Source organism: Macrobrachium rosenbergii, chromosome 19, assembly GCF_040412425.1.
Source record: "Macrobrachium rosenbergii isolate ZJJX-2024 chromosome 19, ASM4041242v1, whole genome shotgun sequence".
In the NCBI taxonomy this organism is placed as follows: Eukaryota; Metazoa; Arthropoda; class Malacostraca; order Decapoda; family Palaemonidae; genus Macrobrachium; species Macrobrachium rosenbergii.
The window spans coordinates 35,044,157-35,064,579 of NC_089759.1; the positions used below are offsets into that span (position 1 = coordinate 35,044,157).

At 35.4% G+C, this 20,423-nt stretch overlaps 1 protein-coding gene across 1 annotated transcript in view; it reads right to left on the bottom strand.

Annotated features, from left to right (window-relative positions):
* Window positions 1-20,423, bottom strand: part of LOC136848820 (uncharacterized protein C12orf56-like) — a 116,324-nt gene that overhangs the window by 45,413 nt on the left and 50,488 nt on the right. The window contains exon 3 of the mRNA XM_067121503.1: window positions 5,992-6,139. Coding sequence (XP_066977604.1) covers window positions 5,992-6,139 — 148 coding nt within the window. The remainder of the gene's footprint in view (window positions 1-5,991; window positions 6,140-20,423) is intronic.

A 20,423-nucleotide genomic window follows, 5' to 3' on the forward strand; every position in this document is an offset into this window, starting at 1 on the left:
AAATATTTAAAAATGTTTAAAAGTACATTTTAGTAAAATATCATCACTTAATACCAAATGGCAACACCGCCTGTAGCTTTAAAAAGGGGAGCGCCATTTAAACTCCGTTGAATCAAATAGCTCAGTTCAGTTTGAATGAATACCTTTAAATTCTTCCCGGCGAACGAATGGTTTAAATCATCCCCTCCCCCTCCCCCCTTTCATTGGCGTGAGTCGCCAGACACCTGCGTCTCCTGGATCCCATCAGGACATTTAAACCGCGCCTGAGGTTCGCTGTAACGGGGCTCCTTATTGGCGGTAGTTTAAATGTCGTCTTTATGTGTTTAAGGCTAGAAGAAAAAAAGCGATTTTAGGCCGATGTGATTTCGTTACTGATTTTTTATATAATTTAAGAAGTAAAGTATCTTCTTTCGTGTCTATGTTATTATTTTTAGGTATATTATTGCGAAAATTTATTTGTAATTTCATTAGATATGTATTTTCCTAGCAGCACAGGGTATTAGACGCTGCATCCAAGTTATTTTGCAACCGCGGTGAGTATGTTATACTATTTATCGGTAGACTGTGTGAGTTAATTTGGAAAATTGATCTTTTTTTTCATATTTTAAACATTCAACTTTTTATGAGTATTAACAAAAAGCTTGTACAATATTACTTCGTATCATGTACTTCAGCTAACATAGTGTCGGGCCAAGTAACGTGACTGAAATTGCGGCCACTCTTAGAAAAATTTCCCTACATCTTTTCTCTGAATCCTTTTGTCGTGTAAAGTATGTGTACTATCACTGAAAATGCTTTTCTTTCCTGTGATTAATAATTCTGTCCAGAATTCATTGCTTTAGAGAAACATGTTAATCAAAACCACACCATGTGGTACTTCCTTTCTAAGGTAAATGATCGACTGTCATTCAGAGTTTTCCCGGACGGAGCCAGGTTGGTCAGCTAATATATATATATATATATATATATATATATATATATATATATATATATATATATATATATATATATATATACTACCCACATTACATATGTGAATAATAATAATAATAATAATAATAATAATAATAATGTTAATAATTCTACAATGAGTCACTTTCCCAAATAAGGTATCAGATCTAGTAAAATTTCTACATCATCAATCATCTGCTGTGCCTGCAACCACTGGTTCTCGTAAACAGAGCTATGTATATTTGAAGCAAAAAATGACGATAGTATTTTTTTTGAAAAATGGGTTTGTATTTCAACTGAGTATATATATATATATATATATATATATATATATATATATATATATATATATACAATATATATACTAGCTGACCAACCCGGCTCTGTTCGGGAAAACTCTGAATGACAGTCGATCATTTACCTTAGAAAGGAAGTAACACAATGTGGTTTTCTAGAATATACATATATATTCTAGAATTAACTATCTAAGCAAGCTTCTATGACACAGAGTGTCATTATGTATTATAAGAAGAACACAGAACAAATAATTGGGAAATGTAACGTAACACAAATAAAGATAAAATTAATAAACATCAACGTGAAAAGAGTTGGGTGGAAAGCGAAAATAGTCTGGAATAAAGCACAAAAAAAGAGAAAAAACGCTGAACGGAAGGATGTCGTGATGGAGAGACCCAAGGATAAAGGAAGGAAGGACAATAATGACCGGCAATTTCACGAAATCTGGCTCACGAGCTGAGCGGAACGCTATCAGAGGAACAAACGACGAAAGTTAAGGAGAAGTTTCAGCTTTTTATGCGTTCTCTATTTCTTCTACTAACACGAAAAACGCCAGTGCTATTATTTAATGGGAAAAAATCAAATGAGAAGCTTATCGACAAAGAAGATAATAACGAAACAGCCCTTTGAACCGAACCATGCACGATCAAAATTGTTCTTGGAATCCTGCTTCAACTTTCCTTCTCGGAACTTCAAGCAATGCAGCTCTTGGAAACGTGTTCTCGAAGAGAAACCCTTGTCACGGCCCCGTGATTTTTATGGCTACGTTAATTTGAATCTTTCTGCAATTACATTCTTCCCTCACAGGTAGAACTCAGTAATGCTCAGTCATCGCATCGGTGATTATTTGTTTCCCTATACTGCTAAAAACGGGAATATCACCCCACCTTTAGGCATCACAAATTCTTAAAACCTTTCATCTGTTAAAGGTGGATCTAACGACCTCCTTTCGCGTTTGGGTGTCATTCCTTTTCATTCTCACTCCCTCTCTCGTTTCCATCAGGCCTCAGGGTATTTTAGAGTTCGTCGCCATCGACCTCTGCTTTTTAAAAGAACTCATCAGGTTTGATAAGTTTTTAGTTCAAAAGCCAGTCCAGATTTTAATGACTGGGAATGGATGACGCTGATAGCCCATTCACTGATAACGGCTGATATTCCTATATCGCTCAACAACTAATGAAATAACTAAAGAATAATTACGTCCTGGTTTATTTTTTCTATTTCGATACAGTCCTCCGTTGACAAAGGGCCCCCCCCTCCCCCCACAACCATCATCACCAATCTCTCTCGCACGCACATACACTCGCTTCAGTTTTCTCTCTCTCTCTCTCTCTCTCTCTCTCTCTCTCTCTCTCTCTCTCTCTCTCTCTCTCTCTCTCTCTGTCTTTTGCCTCTCTTGTGAATGTAAAACTTACTCTTATAACTTGAATCTAAACGACAAAGTAAATGTATTTATCACAAGTTCGAAAAGCAAGGAAGGATATACGGAAACAGTCCAGTCATTCAAACCTCCGCATTTTTTCTGAGACGCAGCTGAGAGAAATAAGGTCAGAACATCCAGTGATGATAATCATTCATGAGAATAACTGTGTATAAAGGTTTTAAGGTCAGTAATGCGTAGCAGAGACAAGGGACGGGTCACTGCTCTATCGCACAGTATCATTACGACCGAACACACAAACACAATGATCTCCCCTATAGCCTCCTCTCCCCTATGTTTGTACCTGTGGGAACCAGGCAGTTGGCTGCTGATAGTCTGTAGGTAGACCTATGGGTCCGCTTAAACATGCCAGTCCTAGTTCACAGAGACCCTAGGTCGTGTCGCCTGTGAAAATCTATACCGTCCACAGCAGGATCTGAACTGTGAATTACCACCGTTTGGGGGTACAACTGACACCGCTCAGCTACCACGTCTGCCAATAATTTCACGTTTAATTCTATTTATCGTTGCTACCAACGCCATACAATTACGATATTATAACTTGATAAGAAAAACAAGCAAAAAAACAGCAGCGTCTGATAATGAAGTGGTAAACAAAAGTGCTAACGTCACCGCGAATCACAACATTGGAACGTATAATTTACCAACAAGGTCGAAACTGCATCTCAGAATCTCACTGTCTTATGATATTCTTAAAAACGAATTTTATAGCCTAAGTAGCCCCGGCAATTCCATTAGCTACCTTCTCTTCTTTCACAGCCAATCTGACAATTTATGTTTATGTGAGTTTATATTAATTCGCTTGTTGGTTTCGTTTTCTTGTTTTCTATAGGTTTCCCTTTATTTTCCTTATAATGGGTCGTTTCTCTATATCCTTATTTGTTTATTTTATTTATTTCTGAATACTACATCTTGCACCGTTTATCATTTTTTTGGTAAAAGGTCATTCAGTTAAAATGATTTTGAGTTATTCCATGTGATGAAATGCTTGTATTGAACAACAACAACAACAACAACAACAATAATAATAATAATAATAATAATAATAATAATAATAATAATAATAATAATATAGAACAAGGCAAGAAGGTCATCGCCTTCCAAGGAATCCTCTACGGAATAGAATAAACGAAGAAAACACAAATAAACCCAAATAAAAAGAGACAATACTGATTCCACTGTTTACCTAACGATTGTACGACAAACTTCCGTAGAGAGACGCGGTATGTACGAGAGTCTCCAGTGGCATTCAAATGTGAGATTCGGAACTCTATTTTTCATAGGACGGCCTTTCAGGTACATTCCACGGAGGTGGGATACTTCGCTTCAAAAACTAATACGATTTATTTATCCATATGTTTGAAGTTCAATACTGAACTGTCATTTGGTGAACTGAGCTTATGTCTCCCCCAGTCTCTCTCTCTCTCTCTCACACACACACACACACACACACAAACACACACCCGTTAAAAGTATATTCTTATGAAGTACTTTGATTAAAAAGGGCCATACATATATTTGTATATATATATATGTATATATATACACATAAATACGTACATACATACATAAAGATATATAATATTTTTTCTAAATTCTGGTATTGCGAATCCCAGTAATTATTTAACCAAACAAACCCAAAAACGGGACCTCCCAAGACCATTCAAAGACTTAAATTTGAGATTTACCAAAGAAAAGATCCATTAAATTTTAAGCTTTCATAAATAAACAAATATTCATTCATTAGAGAAATCATTTAAAATGTATCACGTTGTTCACTTGCAGGTATGTTGTGGTGCTGTGACTGGTACAACTTGACTTAAGATTGGCAAGTTATTATGAAAAAAGTTATTATCATTATTATATATTAAGGTATACTAAATGAAAAGTAGGTTAGCTCACGAAAAAGAAGAAATTCAGCTGAGGGTTTATGAGAGAGAGAGAGAGAGAGAGAGAGAGAGAGAGAGAGAGAGAGAGAGAGAGAGAGAGAGAGAGAGAGGTCTAAGAAGTTGCCGAAGGAGAGCGAGATGGACAAATGGAAGCCCCCATCATGAGAGACATTACTGTTTCTAACGGCGGTTATCGACGGCTGGGCCACTGATTAAAAGATCAAGCGTCTGTTACCAACCGCGGGATGCATTTTCCGGAAGTCGCGTTCCTGAAGTATTCACGCTTGCCATGACGTCACATTTGTGACATTACGCCCTGCCAGGGCTATCATACGTCGCTGCAATTTGGATCTATGGTAAGCTAGACGAAGATCTAGACCTTGAGCTAGGCAATGCTATTTTGTATGCACATAAGCGTTGTAAAATCTGATAAACTGTGGATGACGAGTGCTTGCCCTGAAACGAATTGCGTAGGATTTTCCAATTTTTTCGGTGCTTGCTAAAGCATCATACAGTTAAGTCTAACTTGAAATAGTGTACATAGCTTTCTTTCTCTTCAAAGACAATTAATTTTTACTGTTTATTTATTTCGTTGTTTTATGGAATTCATAAATTTACTGTATATGCCCATGTAAAAATAGATGATTGCAGGAAAATACTTAAACAAATAAGTTGGGTAAATCTATACACAAATAAGAGTCTCTAGGTTCAAAATTCTCGCTGAGCTTATCCCATGCCACTTGGGAGATTGCTGTACTTGATTTCCAAGGCCACTGTAGAGAGTTAGCAGTTATTCTTAAAACTAGAATACCCTTTATCAACCACTCAAAACATTCTTAGCGAAGAGCTTGGAGTGACATGCTGAGAAAATAATATTCTTCTCTGATAACACTGAAATAATGCTACAAAACGCAATAGATCATCTAAATAACAATCATACTGCTATTACCGCTTCTAAGCTTCGCCACCACAGCTTAAAAAAAATCAACACAGTACTCTAACTTTTCATTCCTTTAAGCGAAATTTCATGTATTTCATCTCATTCAATTCTGTCTATCGGGCCTTATTTGGCCGATTGCTGTTCGTACGTAACCCTTGAAGACCGTAGCACATTCAAGCATTTGCTGATATGTTCTTCAGAGTAAGGGCACTTAATTCTCAACTTATTACCCCTCCTTTATCCGGGATGGGGCTGTAATAAGGTCTGAGGTCTTTGTCTTCCCAGTGAGCCACTTCTGGTCACAGAATCCAACACACTACCAACCTAACCACGGAAGTTCTTTCAAGTTGTTTAATGAAAGGCAGAAACAAAATGACCTACCTACTGGAGTTGAAAGTCCTTCACATTTCTTCTGGAGGATCTTTCAAGCAGCTTTGGAGGGACAGAAAACGAAGGTACTCTGTACTACTCACCAACTGGACCTGAGTGATTTGGGAGGAGTGGAGTAGGTGCATGAGAGATCGAGGTGGTGTCTCCGTGAGATAGACATCCTCGCCGCTGACCACCGCTTGCTTGTAGGCCAAGGTGTTGCCCGTCCTCACGATCACCGCTTCGTACCACCTGAAACGTTGATCATGTGAAATCAGCATAGACTTTTAACGTGCCTGTTGGGAGAAAATATGATAAACTAGATAAAGAGGGGTAACCGTTTTCACCCTCGTCTAGAACAGGAGAGGGTCCTGTGGCTGGAACTGGTATAAATTCACTACTTTTCTTTTTCTGTCAGTTTTATTTTATCTGAAACGAGATTAACGGAATCCTTTTTAAATCAGAGAAGTCTGCTGAGTTAAAAAGAAATGTAGAGACAAGTTAATTAAAGCTTCTGCGGTTATTCCTGTTCGAATCCAATGTTTACAGGAAAAATAAAAAAAAGATTATTATTATCATAATAATAATAATAATAATAATAATAATAATAATAATAATAATTAAAAAAAGATAATGTAACATGTGGTTTATGGTAACCTGACTTGAGCCAAACACAGATATGGTTAAAGTTTCTTCATTTGCACTAGTTCGGATACAATGTTTACAGAAAAATTAAAAACATTTTTGTTATATAATAATAATAATAATAATAATAATAATAATAATAATAATAATAATAATAATAATAATAATAAAACATTTAAATTACTTTTGTCAGCATAATAATAATAATAATAATAATAATAATAATAATAATAATAATAATAATAATAATAATAATAATAATAATAAGCAGTAAAACCTAGCCAGTGCGCCTGAAAAAGGCTCCGTTGTTCGTGCACGAAAGCTGATTATTTACACGACCAACAGAAAACAATCAATTTCACGACAAAACATTTCTGACCTGTTTGCCCGCTAGTTATTATTGTTCGGTCGACTCAAGCCGGAGTAGGGCACGATCGTTTGATGCTTTGAGATTGAGTAAGCCCTGGGCTTTCTCTCTCTCTCTCTCTCTCTCTCTCTCTCTCTCTCTCTCTCTCTCTCTCTCTCGTTCTCTCTAGTATTAGCAGAAGTGTACTTCGGACTTCAGGTAAGCTAGCTCTCTCTCTCTCTTTCTCTCTAGTATTAAAAGTATACTTCGGAATTTAGGTAAGCTAGCTCTCTCTCTCTCTCTCTCTCTCTCTCTCTCTCTCTCTCTCTCTCTAGCATTAAGAAAAGCATACTTCGGGCTTCGGTTAAGCTCTCTCTCTCTCTCTCTCTCTCTCTCTCTCTCTCTCTCTCTCTCTCTCTCTCACTTTCTCTCTCACTTTTTCTCTCTCTAGTATCAGAAGTATACTTCGGAATTTAGGTAATCTCTCTCTCTCTCTCTCTCTCTAGTATTACGAGATAGAAGTATACTTCGTACTTTAAATAATCTCTCTCTCTCTTTCTCTCTTCGACAGCCTATTTGCACGACCGAAGTGTACGTGGAAATAGACACGTTAATAGCAATATCATTTGATCAGTTACAGAATATTGTAATTAATACAAAACGTTACTTTTCTATTTTCTGATTACTGAAGAAGAAAGAAAAATATTTACATTGCAGATTACCTATTTCATTGCAAATTACTTTATACATCTTATTCTCTCGCCCTCTTAGCTTCAATCTGGAAAATTCTCTCTCTCTCTCTCTCTCTCTCTCTCTCTCTCTCTCTCTCTCTCTCTCTCTCTCTCTCTCTCTCTCTCTCTCTCCGCCTGAGCCATGCGTGGTGAGCTAACTACACAGGTGACTAATGGCTCATGACAATCTAAAGAATCATGTGTTAAAAAAATGAGTCGCCCGTGTGCAAAGAAAATAATGTTTGTTTTCACTATGACCTTCATACAAATATACGTTATATACATACATACATACATATATATATATATATATATATATATATATATATATATATATATGTATATATATATATGTAGAATCTACTGGTCACTTTTACCAGACACATATGTAATTCTAATAGCCACAATGCCCTCTTAACTTCTCGAATTCTTCGCGCTTTTTTGGATATGCTTGTAACTGCAAAGCCGAAATATCCAAACGGAAGAAGAAATTGAAGAGCCTGTGAACGCCGGTCGCGGGAAGCGAACCCGCATTACCATATTCACAAGGAGGTCGCGTTGCCGACCTGACCACGAGAAGGACAAAAGTCTATTACCTCTCGTACATATATATACCTGTCGTTTTCAGAGATATTTATTAGAGCTCTAATAAATATATCAGAACATCATATTCTTTGGAGAAGGCTTCGTAACTCAATGACCCATGTGAATATTTGCTTATTATGAATACCACTACTACTACACTACTGCGTATGGTAATAAAGGCAATTCATTACGCATTATTTTAAATATGGAAAACTAGTATCGTCGAGCACAGAATAGGCCAAAAAAAAAAAAAAAAAAAGGAAAATGAATAACTCTTCTTATTACTTTGTCCGTAATGATGCTGGGGAAATAATGTGAATTTTGGACATTCTTTTCATTTTGTCTGCATCAATATTCGAATTATGTCCAAACCGATAAACTGGAATATTCCTCCAAAATAATAAAAATGATAAAAAGTTTTGATCATTAATATTTTTTTAAAATGATCGTGAAACGCTAACAAACGCTAAAAGAAAGTCTTTATGACAAAGGAAAAAAATTAAAAGGCCAAATCAGCAATCATTTTAACCCTCCAATGTTCATTCATTAAAAATTACTTATCAGACTATACTAAAAATCCTTTACATGCGAAATCAACACCCAAAGTAAGACTTTGGCACCCATTCATTGAAAATCAATACTCAGGCAAAGCCAACAACATTCGTGCATTAAAGAAAAACAAGGCAAAGTCAACAAACAATATTCACTCACGCAATACGAGTGTCATTTCTTTTCCCAAGACACGTGAATTTTGGTGCCCGCAATTATACACGCGCTTGTTTTTAATACTGTGACAACGTGAACGAGAAACGAAGCTGATTTGGCCACAACTCAGTCCATCAGAGCAGTTTATGAGACTGCTGAATTAAGTTCAGTGTCACATCGTTACTTTGCTGGTTTGTGGTAAAAAGATATTGAAAAGAAATTATGCGTATAGAAGGATAAAGCGATTAACGCAAATTGCAGTAGACTGTTCTGGGCATGTTCATTCCTCAACAGTGTAGTGTAATACAGCTATTTGTAATGTATTGCACTCAGCTTGATTTTTCTCCCCCGAAAAAATGAAAATTCGTCCAGTTTAAACGAAAAAGAAAGCAATTTCTTCATGGCTGAGGCCCTGACCCCAGCCTAGTCGAAGGCATTATACGTCTCCTGGCTTTTTTGTATCTATAGGAGATACAGTAAGTCCAAATACAACACAGATTTCCAGCTCAACAGGGAGACGAGCCAGAGTGAAGATAAATAATTCCATTCTTCTTTGACAGCACAAAAATACGAATGACTAGAATCTGTTCATCATCTGGTAAGGAATAACTTGTACTTACAGAACCTTGGTAGCGAAGGCCTGCTATACCTGGCATTCATGCTGCTAAACTTCAGTAGTTGCGCTATTTATGGATTTCTCGCTCGCCAGAAAGTCGTAGTTCATTCTCACCCGTCCACGTGGCGTATATGATTTGAAAATGCTCTTTATCACGCAGGATTGGGCGTACTGTCTCTAATTACAGAGAGAGAGAGAGAGAGAGAGAGAGAGAGAGAGAGAGAGAGAGAGAGTTCAAAGCAAACTACAGTCATTAGGATACTAACAGAGAATTGTAGAAATGCCACGTATATTGGAAACAGTACAATTGCTAGGAGACAAATAACAACTATAATGGTTATTATCTGAAGGAAGTTTTTACTATTTTTTGGTCTAAATTTTTGCTTGCCAATTAACAGACTTAAATTGCCAAAATATTTCCTTTCTTTCGAGTCCCTCGTTAACAGACTGAAACAACGGCTTATTTTGCCGGGAAGAGATTTTAAGGTTATGGTTAGACAAGTTCGGTCAACAGCTTACAAATTTTCCTATAATTTCAAGTCTACCATGTGCCCGATTTCTACTAAGAATGATATTAACTTGCTAAAGAATTTAGGAAAGAATAATTCACTGATTATTAGCAAACCTGACAAAGCGAATGTTGTAGTCATTCAAAACGGAGAGGATTACATTGATAAAATGTTATCCATACTTAATGACACTAATAAATTTAAGAAAATGCCACATACAAACCCTTACCATAGGAATATCCTGACTGAGGGTAAAATAAACAGACCGCTTAATTTTTTGGAAAAAGGTAATTACATTTCAGATGAAGAATACAACAACTGTTATGCAATTTTATATGGATTACCGAAGATCCATAAGCCGAACGTCTCATTATAAAATGAAGACAACCCTGCCTGTTGCAAAGTATCAGTCTAGTGACCTGCAAAGCATCAGTCTAATGACCTAAGGTCCATACACCAGAGGACAAACAATTCCGCATTTTGGAAGTAAAAGTTAATAAGGTCCGATCAATTTAAGCAAGTTAGGATTGAACCAGAAAGAGTATTGCTTACATGGACACTCTGGACAAAAAACGGGAAATCGAAGCACGAAATCTGGGAAAACAATCGATGAACAATATTTCTGAGGCCATAATTATTCTCCCACTCTTGTAGGTCCTGAGTCTCGTTGTGACCGATGATCCTTCTCATCAGATCCTGTACGGCCCGATGGAAATTTCAATGTTGACAAGCTCGATACCCCAAAATAAACTCCTGTTTTATCTGAAACTACAGGAACGAATCTTTATCCTGCACCAGTAATGGCAAATAACCTCAGCATTCCCATAGATACTATGCAGACGTTGCAAACTAAAAAGGCCTCCTGATTTGATCAATTTTTCACTTGAAAGGTCTGCCGTCTCCTGACCTAGTCTGTGTCCCCAGATTCACTTGTAAGATACTGAAACGAAGGCAATCTCCTAATGGCGAGACCCGGACGTTTTCTCATCCTGGGGTTTTGTGAGAAGTATCACTAACTTCTCGAAGACGTCATAATACTGACGTTAGAAATTCCACCTCCGTAAGACCTCCGTGACCCGAAGTAACGACGAATCATGAATGGCGTTGACCTACCAGCTGCAGAGGACATATCTTCGTATTAGTGTCAAGGTCTGCAATAAATTGTCAGGGCAGCAAACGGAGAGTTGGTACAGCTTAAGGACTGAGAAAGAATGACGGCAGTTTTTGAGGTAACAAAGGCGAGGTCATTCGATAGATTTCTGTTCAGTGGCAATGGGAATAAACTTTTACAATTGTATATCGATGACGTCTCTCGCATTTAGAAGAAAAAACGTATATCACTGATACCCTTGAGTTTGGGAATATTCGTAAAGATTTTCCACGTATGTAAACGAACCTTCTACATGAAGTATAAAATTACGTTTGTTTATTCTTTATCTTTTAAATTCTTTACACACACACACACATATAAATACAGTAAATATATATATATATATATATATATATATATATATATATATATATATATATATATATATATATATATATATATACATATATACATATATACACATATACATATATGTATATATATATATATATATATATATATATATATATATATATATATATATATATATATATATATATTTAAGAAGTGCACAAATGCTAAATGCTAACAGTCATGTGCAACTGCAAATAACCACAATTCAAAGATACAGACATACTAATTTTGGGCTGAAGTTGTTTATCAGAATCCACAGACTTGTATTATTCCTCGTCGCAGGACGGCTAACTCAAACGAAAAACAACTGTATCCACATTTTCCTCTCATGCTTCACAAAGCACGTAAACCAGAGTTCAAAGAACTGTGCAGTGTCAGGCTACGTCTATGTAACAGATTTTATCCATAAGTGCTGTGTATTTCTTTGGTGAAACTCATGTTACGGTAAAATATTTCGTCGCTTCTTATTTTTGTAACAGTAGGCAAGAGCTAGATTACTAATGGGAATACGGGAATATAGAAGTGTCAAAAGCTCACGGACGCTTTTACAGCGTTTAAAAGTTATAATGCCTTTGTTTAGAAAAGCAAAGACTTATGACGTAATTATATATATATATATATATATATATATATATATATATATATATATATATTTATATATATATATATATATATACTGTATATATATACAGTATATATATGTATATGTATATATATATATATACAGACATGGTACCGATTATGGTACTTGAAGTCTGCAATGAAGCCCTCTTAAACATCAAAACAGTAATTACAAAGTTGCCATTACGATTGTTTAACAACTGTGCAATAAAAGAAAATTGGGCTATAACCGGCAGGTAGATTGAGCAATAAGTAATCATACTTTAAACCAACATAAGTAAAAAATTGGCCGTAACTTGACAAGCTTACGGAAATGCCAACACACACACTCACACACACACACACACACACACACACACACACACACACACACACACACATATATATATATATATATATATATATATATATATATATATATATATATATATATATATATATATATATATATATATATATATATATATATATATATATGTATATCCCCAAGATAATTAGTAACATGCACAGGCGATAGAGTGGAATACTTTCACTGTAAAACTGCCCTCATAACGTCCGTTGGAGCGATAACAGTTTGCCTAGCAATCATGTGTCATTTATTCTGGGTCACGGTATTGATTGACTCATGGGAAGAATGCTCGTGTTTCTTTTTTGTGAGCTTAACGTGGTGCAACAAGGAGCTTTATCAACAAGAGCACATGACAACAGGAATGCTACAAAGCTCTCGGGGAGCGTTGAACTTCGCGAAACAGACAAACAAACGTATAATGGAAATTCATCAGTAACCTTTTGAGAATCTTGTATTCAGACAGCGAGACAGGCGAGTGAGCAAACATATTAAGAATAATATATGGCTTCATTCCATCTTCACTGTCAAAGGTAAATGAATGTGCATGGTCTATTATAGAGGAATATTATACTGATAAATGGCAAACTTAAGAAAAAAAAAAAAAAAAAGCTCTTTTCCTCCCTGGAACGTTGAAAGGAAATTGGGCTTTCTGTTGCATGCGACGCTAACCTGGTTTCTTGGAAGTGTGCCTCAGAAGTTTTCGCTGAATTTAAAGCGCTTGCTTTGACAACAACTATTTCCTGCGAGGTTTAGAGCTGGTAATACTCTCTCTCTCTCTCTCTCTCTCTCTCTCTCTCTCTCTCTCGCTCTCTCTCTCTCTCTCTCTCTCTCTCTCTCTCTTCGCTTTCATAAAGCGTACATCTCAACGGCATGTTATAAACATCACACTTGCACAGAAATTTGAAGGAACTTTGTCTGGAAAGAGAATTAGATTTTAGAAAATAAAGTAGTCGAACAGAAAAAGCCACCCTAAACAAAATAATAATAATAATAATAATAATAATAATAATAATAATAATAATAATAATAATAATAATCTGTAAGCTAATTATCAGGATCATTAGTATAATCGTATTATCACCAACAGAAGGAACATAACAGCAATATGAGTTGTACAAGTAGCTAGAACGACCCACTGGTATAAATAACTTCTTTTAAAACAGAATTCACTTGATTTACAAGATAAGTAATGCAATTATGATAATTACACCACAATTTATAGGATTATATAAAAACAGCCTGTCTCACGGACAAATTAATATTTAACCCACGGTGGTCGATGGGGTCTGGTCGAAGTAAGAAAAAAAAATTAAAAGGGACACCTTTACGTATCTTTGACTAACGTGTTGTTTTCTGTCATTCAAGCAAACGCGTTTCAGCAACGTTAACAAAAACAAGTAGTTTCACAAACGAATCTCCTCAATGAATAAGTGATCTGAAGCGTTTTTCTCCTCTTTCTTATTAAATAATATGGAGAGTTGATAAATTGAAATTTCTAACATTTTAGGTAGGCCTATCGACCTCAAAATGATAGTCTTTTTCAGATAGTTTTTCTTCTTGTTAGTCGTTTCTGGGTTAAATTTGAAGACGGAGGGATAGGTAATCTTTCTGTGAAATTTAAATGAAATGTGTTATAAGGTAAAAAACGTTTTTCATTTAATATAATCGCAAGAAAGATTTTTTACTGACCCATGAATAAATTAGTGTGTTTGGTGTAGATTATACTGGTTTTTCACTTTCACAAAAGAAAAGCAAAAAGAAAGGACACATTTTTAACCTTTTTACTTTAGATTCTCACTTTAAATGAGTCAGTTTTCTAAAAAAAAAATCATTTTCGCACATATGATAAAACATATTTTCAGGTTTTACACGATATCTATCTTATATCAGTTACCAGCACATACGCGTAATGACAGGTATTTTACAACATTTTTTCGTGCGTCTCATAGCTGAAGCTCTGGGAAGTGTGACCCAGAGCTTAGAATGATAACCAGGGCGTAACCTAGAGGACCGCTAATAATTAATTTCTCATAATAATGCTTTCAAAATGAATATTTTCTGGTATGAAGGCGTTAAAGATAATGAGATTTTGTTGTCTGTATGTTGCAATAAAGTTAAATAGCATTTTGGTTATTACTTCAAAATCTTTGGATAAGAGTGCACCTCATACACCATAAAGCTTTTGGATATATATCTAAACTTTATGACAATATTCATCCACACACGGAAGACGTACGTGTACGTAAATCATGATTAAAAATTTGAAGGTTAGCAACATGTGGCAGCGATTTCATGACGTAAACATCATCAACAGCAAGATTATCGACAGTTCTTTCAGGTTTATGGGTTCCCCATTCGACTCATGTATAGATAGAAAAATGGGTAAAAGCAAAAACTTCAGGACAGCTAACCATAAGGATCTGAAAAAAAAGTCTAATCTTCAAAGGATCTGAAAAAAAGTCTAATCTTCAGAGAAATCAGGAGCTGCGGCTGACGAATAACTCTCATTCTTTGGTACTACGATTTAACGCATTTCGTTACGGACCAAGAAATGACGAAGCCTTCTTGTTCCGATTTAAGCATAGGTGAGACATTATGTACACTAAATCATTTATTCCTCTACATTTTTTAATTTGTACTCTGAATAATGAAGGATATAATTAATCCTAAATCAAAGGAGTCTAATAAACCTCAGCATCTTACGTACGGTTAGTGAGGATAGTAGGTTTACAGCTTAAGGAAAAAAGATCATGTACATGCAAGCAACACATACACACACACACACACACACACACACACACACACACACACACATATATATATATATATATATATATATATATATATATATATATATATATATATATATATATATATATATACACACACATACATACAAACATGTATATAAACTGTTGCAGCCGCTCCGAGTGCTAATGTTGGTACCTATGCGAAGGATGACGCTACTGGTATGCCTGTACTGAATGAAATCAACGTTGAGACAGATCGTTAGACGATCGGAGCAGATCACTGTGACAGCGTGTGACCGACTCCGATCTCAGTCTTATCTGAATTAAATCATAAGCGAAGCTAAGGGTCACTGTGAGTATGGGGGCCCAAAGAGATAAAGAATCAAAGCAGAGAGAAGTGGGAAATCTTGGATTGCCAGAAGAAGGAAAAATTGATCGTGCGGGAAAAAGCCCGAAGCCAGGAAAATCTACGGAGTTATCATACCGCATTTCATTTACCTTAGACTTCACGGTTACAATTAGAGTCCGTTAGTGCAGCAGCATTTTACTCCCTAATGTCCGTGCGAGGTCACCCATTTAAGTAATGACCAAACTCAAATCTGCTTAAAGCAAATAGCCATCAGACGAACAGCATTATGACCCACTTCTTAAAGGATGGAAGGTTACACAAATAAAGGAAAACAGAAGGCGGAAGAGTGTCCCAGAGCTTGGCACACGAGAAAAAATAAAGCACGAAAAATGAGGAGATATGAAAAAAATCGACAGACCTATAGTTATAAGAAAATATATTTTATGAAGTGCTTAACAAATCAGTAATCTTTGGGGGAAGCACCAGCAATTACTCCTAATTACAGCTAACTGGGCAGAAATAAATCCTCGCAAATTCATTCCTGTTATGTATGATAGCATAACAAAGAGGCTTATAGTGTTCATTAATACTGAAACTGTCATGCGATAAGGCTAAGGTTATATTACAGGTAAAATCACAAGGTTTATAAGTCCCTTATCACTTCATTGTACGTTAACAAGTTGTAATAGCAAGTAATAACGCGAAAACACATACACACACTTACACGCTCACATGCACACACATATATACATACATGTGTGTATATACGTATATAGATGTATGTATATACATACATACACACACATGTATGTATAATATATATATATATATATATATATATATATATATATATATATATATATATATATATATATATATATATATATATATATATATATATATATATATATATATATATATATATATATATATATATATATATATACTGCTTATATGAAGAAAAACAAGGATAGAATTTGAAAATTCTATAATCTAAGTTTTTAGATGTGAAAATCTAAAAAAAAATATATAGTAACTCATCAATTTGTTGAATTATCGCAAGTAACATAAGTTATCACATATAACATATGCAAAGTTCAGTTGATACGGTCATTTTACTAAGTATTTTAAGATTTTGTTCCCTAGAGTACGTTGACACAGATTGTGACGTCAGCCGTTGATGACACTGCGTTCAAAAACAGTTACAGTCGAACCTAACTTACCTTAACCTAACCTCACAAGAGAGTTTATTTTTTGAACCCTTTCCTCCACGCCCCAAGTAAAACATCCCTTGCCAAGATTTCGCTTTCTTTAAAGATATTCATAAACAGTCTAAAAAATAAAAATTCAGACGAAAGGTGTTGCTTTAGTTCAGAAGAAAATGAAAATGGCCCTTCAACTAAAGCCGTGAAAGGCGCGTTCACTTTACAAGGTCTTCTTTGTGTTCAGTCCGAAGATGATTAATGTTATATGTCCTCTTGAGAAATGGTTGTGGCTCAACTATATTTTCATTCACTTTTTTTTTTTTATAAGCTTGCCTCCACCTATAACTTCGCCTTTGTTCCAAGTCGTCAGAGGGACCTATTGCCTTAGAAAAATGCCCTACTATTCCATTTTGACATAATTCATCTTTCTCTCTTGCTGTCGTTACGATTATCAGTCTACTTCAGCTTACGACTATATTTCACTGCCAGTTTAATCAAGTTAATTCTTTACTCTCTAAACCAGAAATAACGAATTGTAAAAGAATAACAATCTGAGAACATGTCACTGCCAGATTTCAATTCCATTCATTCTTCAGTATTTATACCCGAAAAACCGACATCTCAAGAACCTTTTACAAGAATGAACATCTCCCTGGTCACCATCCACTATTTTTAAGGATTAATTAGGTGGATTTCTCGAGAGCTAAGATAACGGGAGCGGGCATAATGGGATCAGAACACGACGCTTTATCTGGGTCAGTCACGTGATGGGGGTAAAACTGGAACACCCGCATCAAGTTTTATTGTATAGTGAGAGAGAGAGAGAGAGAGAGAGATGGGGAGGTTGTTGAGGTTACAGAAGGGATAAATATTTAGGTCGCAACACAATAGACAAATACACGCAGTCTAAATATAGTGATAGAGCATAGAAACCTATCATTAATCTTGAATAATAATAATAATAATAATAATAATAATAATAATAATAATAATAATAATAATAGTATTATTATTATTATTATTATTATTATTATTATTATTATTATTATTATTATTATTATTATATGCAAATTGTCTTACCGATTTTTCAGGAAGCTACTGAAATACAGTCATAAAACTCTCACAAAATAAAAAATGAAACTCTTCTGCGCAAGTCTCTGTAGATTTTGGTAACGCATTTAGAAACGATTTACTACTGAAACGACAGAAATCTTTTGCTCCACTAAATTTCCACCAACAATGCAGGTAAATATCACTCACTAATCTCCCTGTTGCGAGAGAGTTGAACTTATCTGCCTGGCATCGGGCACGTCATCTACCTAGCTCTTTCACCTTGACCTGTGCCACTGTACCCGTATTCCTTCCGAGGGCCGTTGGTGCTTATTGTGACTCATGCCCGTTGTAGTAGACCCCATCCCCCTCCCCCGCCCCCTCCCCAACGTTACTCTTTTGGGCTAACTCAGTTCAATTACTCTTGAAATCTTTTTCTTTGAAATTTCTCAGATGCTGCGTGTTTACACACGCATTTCTTTGTATTGATTTCTTAGTTTTTGCCTATGGTATTTTCGTTATTATGAATTATTCTTCTCTTCTGTTAGTTCCTATTTTCCCTTTGGATACAAGCAGTACGATCTGTGAAAGCTTTCTCAGAGAGTGTATGGCGTTTCTGGTTAGTTCCATAGAAATAACTGCACATTTTGATTAATAATACTGACTGAGAAAACATTTTATCATTTGCTGTCTTGTAGCTGCTGAGTTATGTAATAAGAACAGAGAAAGAAATGCACGGTAAACAATATTTGAAATCTGCAAACTAAAACTAACAACTGATTTAGTCCTAATTACAGCGGAGGCGAGACAGTCCTCAGAAGGAATAAAACTTGTCCATCGACAAAAGACTTCATTTTCCACCAAACTCGGTTAGTTGTCCGGATCTACATAAAATCTTACGGGTTAAAACAATGTTTTCATGCCACACTTCTCGTTAACATTTTCCACCAAGACCTATTCTTATGCTTTCTGTAAAAAAAAAAAAAAATGCCAAATAACGGTTGTATATCCTAATTTTAATGAAAATCCTAGATCTAAATCATTTTCCCAATTTGATCAATTCTTCCACTGCCCAGTGCCCAGTGCTCTCCAAAATCTCATTTAAAACCTTGTATTATATTATGGGTTATCTTATGGACAGACAAGCACGAACAGTCTGCCACACAGGACACATAGATAGATATATGCTGGTTGGTACATAACATTTCTCCGACTTTGTTGGTGAAAATAAGATTTTTACTGAAAATTCAAATATTGTTTGCAGTTATAGTGACAATACTGTTTTTTTTTCTTTTGGGTGGCAACAGCAATAATTTTCTAAAGGATTCTTTCATTCTCTTACAAGTACAAAGAATAAATAAATGAATGGATGAAACAGAAACGCTTTCTGAAAATTCAGATATTGTTTATAGTTGTAGTCACAATACGGGATTTTTTTTTTCTTCTGAATGACAACAGCAATTATTTTCCAAGGCATTTTTTTAGTCTCTTACAACTACAAAGAATAAATGAATGAATTATATATATATGTGTATATATATATATTTATACAACTCTGTTTTATTCCTCTCTCTCTCTCTCTCTCTCTCTCTGTATATGTATATATATATATATATATATATATATATATATATATATATATATATATATATATATATATATATATACAGTGAGAGAGAGAGAGAGAGAGAGAGAGAGAGAGAGAGAGAGAGAGAGAGAGAGAGAGAGAGAGAGAGAGTGAGAGAGAGAGAGAGAGAGAGAGAGAGGAATAAACCAGAGCGTATAAATACCGAGGTCTCGTGTTATTCTCGGTCGCATTTCATCCAAACCTTCACTTTTGCAGCGACCAGCCTTACCTTTTAATAGCACGGCTATTGCTTATTGAATCGCTTTATCCGGGTAATTAATCTAACGTGACCCCGTTTATTTAGCCTGAACTTGCTGCCGGCTATTACTCTGCCCTACTTTGCGTGTTCTCATTATGCGATCATTATTGTGACCGTGAATAGTGAAGATGATGATAATGATTTAGATCGCATAAATCCGTTGTTATTGTGGTTTGTAGTAGCTATAATCTGTCTGTAGTTGGGCACAATCAACAAATATTCGTCATCAATGATATTATGGTGAAGGGACGGACGTATCTCTGATCCTTTCTGGAGAAGCATTGCAAATCTGATGAAGAGTTTAATGTCCCCTAAGTAGGGCTATTACAATGTAACCAATCTTCTCAGACCATAGGCTGTGCCATAGCCTCAACAACATGGCCATCCATAGCCTTGGGTTCGGTTTCTTTTGCATGTGGGTACACTTAAACAAACTTCCCTCGTGTTTTCTGTGATTATCAATTTTTAGAAGCCAATTATTTACCAATTTCACGGCTGTAATCAAGTGTATATTAGCTTCAATTATACTACCTCATACTTTACACTGCTCCTTCCTAAAGGTTATTCCGCTCATTATATGAAAGCTTACTGGGCCACTTTATATCCGTTTGGATAGTCAAGATGACAATGATATTACCCAAAGTATAAATTCAGATTTCAAAGCGAAGATATTCTTGAAATTGTC